Source organism: Oncorhynchus kisutch, unplaced genomic scaffold (genome assembly GCF_002021735.2).
Source record: "Oncorhynchus kisutch isolate 150728-3 unplaced genomic scaffold, Okis_V2 scaffold1127, whole genome shotgun sequence".
Lineage (NCBI taxonomy): Eukaryota > Metazoa > Chordata > Actinopteri > Salmoniformes > Salmonidae > Oncorhynchus > Oncorhynchus kisutch.
In genome coordinates this window covers 59,137-71,137 of record NW_022263072.1, presented here as the reverse complement: position 1 = coordinate 71,137, position 12,001 = coordinate 59,137, and the positions used below count along the sequence as shown (strand labels likewise).

The 12,001-nt window shown below is 42.5% G+C and overlaps 1 protein-coding gene across 4 annotated transcripts; it reads right to left on the bottom strand.

Annotated features, from left to right (window-relative positions):
• On the bottom strand, window positions 1–11,401 carry LOC109877492 (zinc finger protein 271). Of its 4 annotated transcripts, none has more exons than XM_031817720.1 (4): window positions 11,276–11,401; window positions 10,425–10,601; window positions 8,540–8,699; window positions 1–2,483 (listed from the first exon to the last, which is right to left on the bottom strand). In XM_031817720.1, exons 2-4 carry the CDS (start codon window positions 10,431–10,433, stop codon window positions 613–615), a joined length of 2,040 nt encoding a protein of 679 aa, XP_031673580.1. In that variant the 5' UTR covers window positions 10,434–10,601; window positions 11,276–11,401; the 3' UTR covers window positions 1–612. The 4 variants fall into 4 exon arrangements, with proteins under 4 accessions (XP_031673580.1, XP_031673581.1, XP_031673578.1 ...); XM_031817721.1 differs by having other exon boundaries at window positions 10,425–10,556; window positions 11,276–11,383; XM_031817718.1 differs by having other exon boundaries at window positions 11,084–11,382.
• Between the last annotated feature and the right edge of the window lie 600 nt (window positions 11,402–12,001).

Genomic DNA, 12,001 nt, shown 5'->3' with positions numbered 1-12,001 from the left:
AACTTTAATGAATAATTATTTATTATCAGCAAGCTGGAGAGATTGCAACAAACATAATGCACCAGAGTACACATCGGTCAGGAGGTCTTTCGGGGCAGTCCCGTTAGTTCTCTTATATACTGCTAACACAGACAAGTTATATTTGCATGATTTACATTATTCATCATGAATTCATCATTAACATTTGGTTCATGCATGTGACTGGCGTCATCTATCTTAACTTATACAACCTCTTCTGGTCATTCTGCCAAAAGGTCTGAGGGTTCATGACCATCTCCCTCCTCACTTATCTACCTAGCATCTACAGGAACCAATGATTGTATAAGACAAGATGAACAATTTCTCTTCAGACAACATTTGCCCCACACATGAATACACACCTGGTATTGTTGAAATATTATTCTACATAAAAGTTATTTAATGAATAGGAATTAATTAAATAAGATACAGCTCTGAACCCCCCCCACCCCACACACGGCACTCCTACTCCGAGACGCTTGACACATATGGATCCAGAGCTGCATATTATCTACACGTTACCATGGTAATCAGACTTAAACAGTTAGAGAATGGGAGTTGGATGACTCTTCACAGATGTTCTCTATTAAACTTTTAGGGATCTGGAACCGGTGCCAGAGAGGAGGGAGATGAAAGAAAACATGTTTGAGCTTTCTGGTGTTTTTTCAATGACCCTGAATAAGCAAAGCTCTTTCCACATAGACAAGAGTAAGGTTTCTCTCCAGTGTGTGTGAGCTGGTGTGTAGTCAGGCTGGAATCTTGAGAAAAACTCTTCTCACACTGATCACAGCTATAAGGCTTCTCTCCTGTGTGTATGCGTTGGTGTTTAGTCAGGTGTTCTGATGTCCTGAAACTCTTCCCACACTGATCACAGCTATAAGGTTTCTCTCCAGTGTGTGTGAGATGGTGTTTGGTCAGGGTGAAATCTCGAGCAAAACTCATTCCACATTGATCACAGCTATAAGGCCTCTCTCCTGTGTGTATGCGCTGGTGTATAGTCAGGTGTCCTAAATTCCTGAAGCTCTTCCCACACTGATCACAGTTATAAGGTTTCTCGCCTGTGTGTATGCGCTGGTGTATAGTCAGGTATCCTGAACGATTGAAGCTCTTCCCACACTGATCACAACTATAAGGCTTCTCCCCTGTGTGTATGCGCTGGTGTGTAATCAGGGCTCCTGAATGATTGAAACTCTTCCCACACTGATCACAACGATAAGGCTTCTCTCCTGTGTGTATGCGCTGGTGTGCAGTCAGGTTTCCTGAACGATTGAAGCTCTTCCCACACTGATCACAGCTGTAAGGCTTCTCGCCTGTGTGTATGCGCTGGTGTGCAGTTAGGTCTCCTGATTGATTGAAGCTCTTCCCACACTGATCACAGCTATAAGGCTTCTCTCCTGTGTGTAAGCGTTGGTGTATAGTCAGGTGTCCTGATTGATTGAAGCTCTTCCCACACTGATCACAGCTATAAGGCTTCTCTCCTGTGTGTGTGCGTTGGTGTTCGCTCAGGGTTCCTGAATGATTAAAGCTCTTCCCACACTGATCACAGCTATAAGGCTTCTCTCCTGTGTGTATGCGTTGGTGTGTAGTCAGGTGTCCTGAATGATTGAAGCTTTTCCCACACTGATCACAGCCATAAGGCCTCTCTCCTGTGTGTATGCGCTGGTGTGTAATTAGGGATCCTGAAAGAATGAAGCTCTTCCCACACTGATCACAGCTATAAGGCTTCTCTCCTGTGTGTATGCGCTGGTGTGTAATTAGGGATCCTGAATGATTGAAGCTCTTCCCACACTGATCACAGCTATAAGGCTTCTCTCCTGTGTGTATGCGCTGGTGTGTAGTCAGGTGTCCTGAACGATTGAAGCTCTTCCCACACTGAACACAGCCATAAGGCCTCTCTCCTGTGTGTATGCGCTGGTGTGTAGTCAGTTGTCCTGAACGATTGAAGTTCTTCCCACACTGATCACAGCTATAAGGCTTCTGTCCTGTGTGTATGTGCTGGTGTGCAGTCAGATCTCCTGACATCCTGAAGCTCTTCCCACAATGATAACAGCTATAAGGCTTCTCTCCTGTGTGTATGCGTTGGTGTGTAGTCAGTGCTCCTGATTGATTGAAGCCCTTCCCACACCAATCACAGCTATAAGGCTTCTCTCCTGTGTGTATGCGTTGGTGTGTAGTCAGGTGTCCTGATTGATTGAAGCTCTTCCCACACTGATCACAGCTATAAGGCCTCTCCCCAGTGTGAATCCGCTGGTGAATGATCAATTCTGTCTGTTTAGCAAAACTCTTCCCACAGTCAAAGCAGCGGTGGTGAGGTTTCTTCCCTGTAAGTTTCTGCTGGTGTTTACTAAGATGTTCTGATCTGGAGAGACTCTTCTGGAGAAACGTCTTGTCAGCATCATGTTGTTGTTGAGGCTCCCCAGATGATAAGCCCCTCCCACTGAGAGAGCAACGGTTAGGGCTGTCCGCTGTGAAACAAAGATAATGAATAGCAGGTTAACCAATGGGACTTTGATAAATGCAGAAAATTGCGTGCGACCATGTTATTTGTTATTGGATTAGCATATTTGATTCTGAAATTCAGACATGAAATTATGTGAAAACTATTTCTAAGATTGATACTTTCCGTTTCCCTAACTCACTGCTGTCATGACTTTCCCTCCTGGTTGATGATCAAAGAGTGCCCCCCCGAGAGGAAGGGGGGGGGGGGGTTTCTAGGACTTTAACAACCGGTCGTAAACTCTCTCTCTCGTGTGCGGCAGTATCGAGAAGTCAAAAATCCTTTGCGTGTAGAGAGAGAATTTGCCGCCAAAACGCCAACATCCAAAAGTGGATAATGAAACAATATTTCTCCCATAAAGAATGTGGGAAATGGTTGGTGGGGATTCAAACAATAATCATGTCAACAGTTGTTTTGCGTATAACTAAATACAGTTGAAGTCTGAAGTTTACATACACCTTACCCAAACACATTTAAACTCAGTTTTTCACAATTCCTGACATTTAATCCAAGTAAAAATTCCCTGTCATAGATCAGTTAGGATCACCACTTTATTTTAAGAATGTGAAATGTCAGAATAATAGTAGAGAGAATGATTTATTTCAGCTTTAATTTCTTTCATCACATTGTCAGTTGGTCAGAAGTATACATACACTCAATTCGTATTTGGTAGCATTGCCTTTAAATTGTTTAACATTTTGGGTAGCCTTCCACAATAAGTTGAGTGAATTCAGATTTGCAGTCCTCCTTGCTCACACATGCTTTTTCCTAGTTCTGCCCACAAATGTTCAATAAGATTGAGGTCAGGGCTTTGTGTTGGCCACTCCAATACCTTGACTTTGTTGTCCTTAAGCCATTTTGCCAAAACTTTGGAAGTATGCTTGGGGTCATTGTCCATTTGGAAGACCCATTTCCAACCAAGCTTTAACTTAACTGATGTCTTGCTTCAATATATCCACATAATTTTCCTTTCTCATGAAGCCATCAATTTTGTGAAGTGCACCAGTCCCTCCTGCAGCAAAGCACCCCAAAACATTATGCTGCCACCCCCGAGCTTCACAATTGGGATGGTGTTCTTCGGCTTGCAAGCCTCTCCCCTTTTTACTCCAAACATAAGATGGTCTTTATGGCCAAACAGTTCTATTTTTGTTTCCTCAGACCAGAGGACATTTCTCCAAAAAGTACACCCTTTGTCCCCAGAGTCTGGATTTTTTTATGCGGTTTTGCAGCAGTGGCTTCTTCCTTGCTGAGCGGTTATGTTGATATAGGACTTGTTTTACTGTGGATATAGATACTTGGTACCGGTTTCCTCCAGCATCTTCACAAGGTCCTTTGCTGTTGTTCTGAGATTGATTTGCACTTTTCGCTCCAAAGTACGTTCATCTCTAGGAGACAGAATGTGTCTCCTTCCTCAGCGGTATGACGGCTGCATGGTTCCATGGTGTTTATACTTACATACTATTGTTTGTACAGATGAACGTGGTACCTTCAGGCGTTTGGAAATTGCTCCCAAGGATGAACCAGACTCGTGGAGGTCTACAATTTTCTTTGAAATCTTGACGGATTTCTTTTTCCCCCCCGATGATGTCAAGCAAAGAGGCACTGAGTTTGAAAGTAGGCCTTGAAATACATCCACAGGTACACCTTCAATTTACTCAAATGATGTCAATTAGCCTATCAGAAGCTTCTAAAGCCATGACATCATTTTCTGGAATTTTCCAAGCTGTTTAAAGGCACAGTCAACTTAGTGTTTGTAAACTTCTGACCCACTGGAATTGTGATACAATGATTTATAAATGAAATAATCTGTCTGTAAACAATTGTTGGATTGTTGTATGTAAACCTGTGGCCCATCGGAATTCAAATCAGATCAAATTTTATTTGTCACATACACATGGTTAGCAGATGTTAATGCGAGTGTAGCGAAATGCTTGTGCTTCTAGTTCCGACAATGCAGTAATAACCAACAAGTAATCTAACTAACAATTCCAAAACTACTGTCTTATACACACAAGTGTAGGGGGATAAAGAATATGTACATAAAGATATATCAATGAGTGATGGTACAGAGTGGCATAGGCAAGATACAGTAGATGGTATCGAGTACAGTATATATACACATGAGATGAGTATGTAAACAAAGTGGCATAGTTAAAGTGGCTAGTGATACATGTATTACATAAGGATGCAGTAGATGATATAGAGTACAGTATATACGTATACATATGAGATGAATAATGTAGGGTATGTAAACATTATATTAGGTAGCATTGTTTAAAGTGGCTAGTGATATATTTTACATAATTTCCCATCAATTCCCATTATTAAAGTGGCTGGAGTTGAGTCAGTGTCAGTGTCAGTGTGTTGGCAGCAGCCACTCAATGTTAGTGGTGGCTGTTTAACAGTCTGATGGCCTTGAGATAGAGACTGAAAAACAGCTTCTCGGTCCCAGCTTTGATGCACCTGTACTGACCTCGCCTTCTGGATGATAGCGGGGTGAACAGGCAGTGGCTCGGGTGGTTGTTGTCCTTGATGATCTTTATGGCCTTCCTGTAACATCGGGTGGTGTAGGTGTCCTGGAGGGCAGGTAGTTTGCCCCCGGTGATGCGTTGTGCAGACCTCACTACCCTCTGGAGAGCCTTACGGTTGTGGGCGGAGCAGTTGCCATACCAGGCGGTGATATAGCCCACCAGGATGCTCTCGATTGTGCATCTGTAGAAGTTTGTGAGTGCTTTTGGTGACAAGCCAAATTTCTTCAGCCTCCTGAGGTTGAAGAGGCGCTGCTGCGCCTTCTTCACGATGCCGTCTGTGTGGGTGGACCCATTCAGTTTGTCTGTGATGTGTATGCCGAGGAACTTAAAACTTGCTACCCTCTCCACTACTGTTCCATCGATGTGGATAGGGGGGTGTTCCCTCTGCTGTTTCCTGAAGTCCACAATCATCTCCTCATCTCCTGACACCACACTCCGAGGGCCCTCACCTCCTCCCTGTAGGCCGTCTCGTCGTTGTTGGCAATCAAGCCTACCACTGTTGTGTCGTCCGCAAACTTGATGATTGAGTTGGACGCGTGCGTGGCCACGCAGTCGTGGGTGAACAGGGAGTACAGGAGAGGGCTCAGAACGCACCCTTGCGGGGCCCCAGTGTTGAGGATCAGCGGGGTGGAGATGTTGCCTACCCTCACCACCTGGGGGCGGCCCGTCAGGAAGTCCAGTACCCAGTTGCACAGGGCGGGGGTCGAGACCCAGGGTCTCGAGCTTGGAGGGTACTATGGTGTTAAATGCCGAGCTGTAGTCGATGAACAGCATTCTCACATTCTGAATTGTGATACAGTGAATTATAAGTGAAACAATCTGTCTGTAAACAATTGTTGGAAAAATGACTTAGGACATCTACTTTGTGCATGACCCAAAGTGTTTGTAAACTTCTGACTTCAACTGTACCTGTATCTCTGAATGTGTACGCATTCAATGGGTCAGGTTTACATCTAAATGTAGTAAAACTTATGATTAAATATTAAACTATTTGTGAGAAGGTGAAATGCGATTTTAGCCTTCTAAATGAGATAATTGTTCCCATATAAACTTTGCCAAGTCTGTAACCACGCCCACGTGAGCAGACATTGTGGCAACGTGATGGAACCACACTCCAATGCGAGTGCATAAAAGGACTCCTAACAAAATGTACATTAGACCAGACAATGTGGAGCGATGAAACACGTTGAAATGGTTGCAATTTAAAAAGAGACCAAAACATGCCGGGGTTGCTGCCGGTGTGGAGAGTGGTCATAGCTGTACCTTGAATAATCAACCATTGAGACCAGTATACGGACAGTGTTGAGCTGGACATCACAAATGGTAAGACTCTACAAGACCAGAAAATGGTAACAAAGACAACGTCGGAACATTCAGTCTGCAGCTGTTTAAGTACTTTAGTGTAGTAAACTCGACCGAGGACCAACGCTATTGAAGGATCCAGTCTATTGAAGCCGAGGGGGGAAGAACATTTCTGTATCTGATGTATCCATTCGAAAACACATTTCCAGAACAAAGAAGCCTACAACTATAACTAAGGACACTGTGACCTCTGGTGGACAACCAGAGACTTCAATCGAACTACTCCCCATATAGACGGACCGTGTGTTTTCAACAGAGAGATGACCAAGACATACAAGTGTAAATATATACGTTGCAATTATTTTCGAATGAGCAGTTATTCATGTGCAAAGTATTCATTCTCATGAGCATAGCTTCCACATGTATATACCAGCCCACACTCTTGGTCTCTCCCACTCTCTTTATCTTGCCCCTTCCATTCATTGTGTGACAAGCCGTCATATCGGGTTAGTCAACTAGGGACTTTTCCTTGCATGATGTTAGTAATCAATTCAACCTATATTGTGTGAGTATGTATTTCTATGTGGTAGTTAGTAAATAAATTAGCCAATTTGTGTATCACTGAATTCAGAATGAAACTGATGAGGTAAGACTTAATAATTGACTGTGATTGAGGTAAGAGATATTTATATCTATAGAGTTTAGTCGGGAGATAGTAACTCGTTAAATAACTTCTCCCCCAAGTTACTACTGAGTTAATTGTTACATGATTAATTTAAATCACAATGATTAAACATAGTTAATTGTTATGATAAAATAGCAGTCAACACATTAATAGTCATGTCACGACAGTGAACTCGCAGAAAATAATGCCACGTGCGCTGCTCGTGCTAGCACATGCAGATTAAATATGCCTCTATGAATCTGATGAAGGCCTTTACATGTCCTAATGAATTCAAGATTGCTCAGAAAACCAGGTGTTTTTAAAAGGCGTATGCTTACCTCGATTATGACCTTAAGCCAATTAAGATATTTACACGACTATTGCCAAACTCGGGCCAACTGCCATAACTAGTTTAATGTCAAATGATGTGTGCATGTAAACACACTCATTGTAGGAGCACTAGTTATTTTGTTGCTTTGACAAAGTCCTTTTTGGAGATTATTATCAATGTGATTAATGACCCTCATTTTAAGGTCAAACCTGTTACATGAACTGAACTCTCGTTTTAATATGGTTTAACTATTCCTTTTAAAGAAAAAAGAAACATTGAACATTAACAGTAAAATCAGAGTATAGGCAGGTGAGCTGGTTCTACTTTTTTTTGTCAATTAGTTTCTCGTCATCTCTCATCCTTCCTCGAGGCTTCTTTTTCTTCTTTGGACTTTATATGGCGGTTGGCAACCAAGTTTACAACATTACTACAACCTACCGGAGTGTGGACCTAAATTCATCTTTCAATCACCCACGTGGGCTACTAAAAACCAACGAGGAGATGGGAAATGCCGAACTTGCAGGCAGTTGAGTGTCACAAATTGAACCAATATCTATTTGACGATCGCTGACGCCCACGAGCAGCGTGGGTGCAATGATTGAACCACATTTATGTGCATGTGACGCGAGCAGTGTGGTCAGCATGTTACTTTATTTGGCACATAGGCACTTGGTATAGTAATATTTTAATTCAATGTTTTGAAATGGGAAAAAAATACATGTATTAAGATGTACATGACAGAATGTTAAAATTAGGTGAAAAATATTTTTGGACCAAGGTACACTTAAAAAAATAATAATAATGTAAATCGGCAGAATGACCGATATTTTCATCAATATATAATTATTCAATTAATGACTAAAGTTCATAAAGATGGCAGAATTCTGATATGACGTCATTGTTTTAGCACTATCCACTGAGTTCTGAAACAATGGTGCGCAACATAGTGTTGATTTATTGGAACATTGAACAATCTACTTTTTTGGTTTTTCAAATTGCCGACATCTTGAAGCTAAAATTAGGATCATGTTTACTGTGCTAATGACCATACCAACAGTAAAGGACAGCAAAGTAGAATACAGCGAACTCAGCAAAATGAGTCATTTGTGGTAAGTAATGCAGGCCGCCATCTTTATGCACCTCCGCTATCGTTTCAGAAGCGGACTGTAGTCTAATCTACACACCATGGTTCTTACTTAATGAAATCAAATCTCCATCTTCCTTCTCTTCTCCTCTCTCAGTTCCATTCTGCCCCGGTGTTTTCCTGCAGTCAACCAGACCCAGCAGTAAAGCGGTCCCGGGAGACGTTTGACCTGGGGACTCCGGGAGTGTAGAGGGGAACGGAATAGCTTTGTCCTGTTGGACACAAAAAATATGAATCATAGTTAATTATTAATCTAAATATTTGATGAATTTAGTCTACAACTCTGATTGATTTGGGTGTATCTACGATATACATTTTTGACTTTGACTGTTAACAACTGCCTTCCATTTTTTTTTTTAAGTATTTGTCATTGCCATTACATATTAGAAAGCAATCGCTGGGAATTCATTATTGGGTTAAGTTACAGGAACGTGGTGTCTCACTCCACAAAAGGGGAGCTACAGAAAAGTTAGGAGAATGAATGTGGACAGAATAAAAGCTTTGGATGGGTGGGTGAGAACCAGGCGAGGCAGATGTGATTGTATGGCAGGGACTTAAGCCCCACGGTACCTAACACTGTGAGTCCACCATGGCTCCTCCCACCTCCAGTAGTTGATTTACACGTGTTGGAGAGAGTACAGAAAGACAGGGAGGGGGTTGATCCATGACAGTTCTTTAAAAGGCATCTGGAAACTGGAAATCAGTATTTTTTTATTTTTTTTGCCCATAAATACAGATGGATCAAAAGACCCAAGGACAGGTCAGACTGGACCAGCCTTTGTTGAACAGGAAAGTGAGGTGGCTGTCAGGAGACGTATTACAGACCACCTGGCTGTGTACATGGCAGAGCTGATGGCCGTACTGCAGTGGGCAGAAGAAGTCAAACCAGACAGTGTAGTTATATGTTCTGACTCATGTGCTGCATTGATGAGTCTACAATCATTTAGCTCACATAGCAGACAAGGAGCACTACATGAGGTAATTCAAATTCATGCCCGAGTGAGACAGATGGGTGTCCACATAAGCTTTGCTCGGGTCCCGGCCCATGTGGGGGTGGAAGGGAATGAGGAAGTAGATGTGGTTGCCCTTAATAGACAGGTGGTTGAGGTGCCAATGAGCAAGGCAGATGCTAAGGGAATGATATGGGCAGTGGTGGTGCAGAGATGGCAGGAGCAGTGGAACAGTGACACTAAGGGCAGACTTTCCTTACAAGGCTAAGAGTAGGACACAGCCAGCTGAATAAGTGATTAAATGTGATGGGAAATCATTCAACAGGAAGATGTGATTACCTCCAGGAAACAGAGACAGTGGAGAATGTACTGATACAGTGTGGGCAGTATGATAGGGAAACAGAGACAGTGGAGAATGTACTGATACTGTGTGGGCAGTATGATAGGGAAAGAGACTGATCTAGTATGAGGGAGAACGGGGTACAGGAATTGAGTTTGATAAGCATACTGAGTAGAACATCATTAGATACAGTCGCAAATATGTATTTTTTTAAGAGAAACGGGGCTGGCAGATGCAGATAGGATTTAGTTCCTTTATCCCTGTCGCTGGCCCACAGTACAGTAGGTGGCCTAATGCACCATAACGTTGGATGCCAACAGCCGATAAACCCCACAGAAGATGTATTTTCATCAAAGAGTGAGTATCTGGTCATATAATGGATCATCAAACTTTCAAATCAGTGGAGGTGAACAAGTGGACACTTGTTCAGGAGGAAGGAAAGATAATTAAGTAAGACACAGATTCCTAAACATGATAAAGTTGTAGGTTACTTTGACGAAGGAAAACAAATTCCAACAAGTTTTACTGTCGTTTTTGTCCATCCACCACATCCGCAGGGATGTGGTGAATCACAGATTATGAATACTAGGCCTAGACATTTTATATAGCACATCTGGCCTATACTGTTAAAAGGTAATCAGACTTACCGGATCCATTGTTGAAACTATGCATTTCTTCGCTTGTCTTAGAAAATACGTGTGTTGGCTAGTAGTACAGTTACTTTGTTTTAAGTGTTCCGGGAGTCGACATTTCCTTCCGCAGGAAGGGCACTCTGAGTCCTTAACGAAACACAAAACATGGCGACAATTTATCTTGCTTCGGATCTGAAACCAGTAGTAAACAAAAACATCAATGCCAGTTCAACTTAAAACACATATGACATTCCTGCGCCACAATAATATTGTCGCCGAGGATGGCTTGCTAGATAACGTTAGTGTTTGATTCAGATCATCCGTTTTGTCACAAAACAGCCTAGCTAGTTAGCGAAATGCTAACTAGACTCGGGAGTTCGTGTGGGACTTATGTGCTTCAGGAGTCTGTGGGTTTGATATTATTCCACCATGGGCAACAACAACTGGCTACTAGTTCGTTTTCTGACATATGTCCAACTCAGAGCCAGTTTATCCACTGACCACCGCATTTGAAAGAACAACAGGCTGGCTAGTTAGTATTCTGTCTCACACTGGCCATGCAGTAGCAAAATACACAGCTATCTCGATTTAAGAGTTCCTGGTAGAGATATTTAAAGAAATTAGAATATAGGAACCCCATTCGGTAATGAATGGATGAACGTATATCGCCTCACCCAGCAGACGGTCGACCAATCTTGTTCACAGTGTCATGCTGGGTCACAAGGTTGCTAAACGAATCGTCACTCAATCCCTTCTCAAAGTCAGGGTATGAGTCGAGAAACCTGCATATTTTCCTCCACCGTAGATAATGTCACGATTCCAAATCTATACGATATTACAGAGAACAAGGAAATTATCTCACGTACAGGAAAATATTTGTAAAGACGAAATTGTTCCGCTTTTTCTTCTTCAGTTGACTTTATTGATGTGTGTCAACCAATATTTTGAATTATCGCCCCCAACTGGACTATTGAATAAATCCATTACACTTTAGGGCCGCCTTGTTTACAGTATGGGTCGCGACCAGGATCTGTTAATGGTGGGTCGCGGCGTGTCAGTGTACATTTATAATTGTTTCATTAATTACTGTTATTGATTTGGCCAAGTGCATCTGTGCTTTCTGCTTAAGTAAGCAGCTGTCTCTGCTCAGTTTGGCAGCTGCGCGAGTGAGAGATGCCTGTGTGCTTCCGGGTATACCGGACCTCTTTTTCTGCAGTTTTCTTGAAGATAACTCCGCGACACACACGACACAGCGCGGTCGTTCAGGCAGTAGATGATGCGCTGTCAGCCACTGACTTGTCATTCCCACTCGCCATCAAATGGACTCATGCTAGCCATAGGTTCTGACTGAGCTCAATTGTCATGAAACGCATATACAGCGATACAAATGTATGTGCTTAGCAATGATACTTGCATAACGAACAAATTATTAAAACGACACGTCCTGACCAAACATCCACAGCATGATGGTAAACCCAGAGAGTTCTTTCAGAACAGGGTAGAAGGCTTCAGGAACTCTCATAGTAGTAGATGTGAGTTTCTCTTTTAAACAATCCCTTGGCCTTGTACACAGCTAATAGCTAACATTCGCC

Excerpts from the sequence above, each read along its gene's own strand:
- LOC109877492 (XM_031817720.1), bottom strand. Across the intron at positions 2,484-8,539 it reads TGGAGATTTGATTTCATTAA|CGGACAGCCCTAACCGTTGC; the intron begins GTAAGAACCATG and ends TTTGTTTCACAG.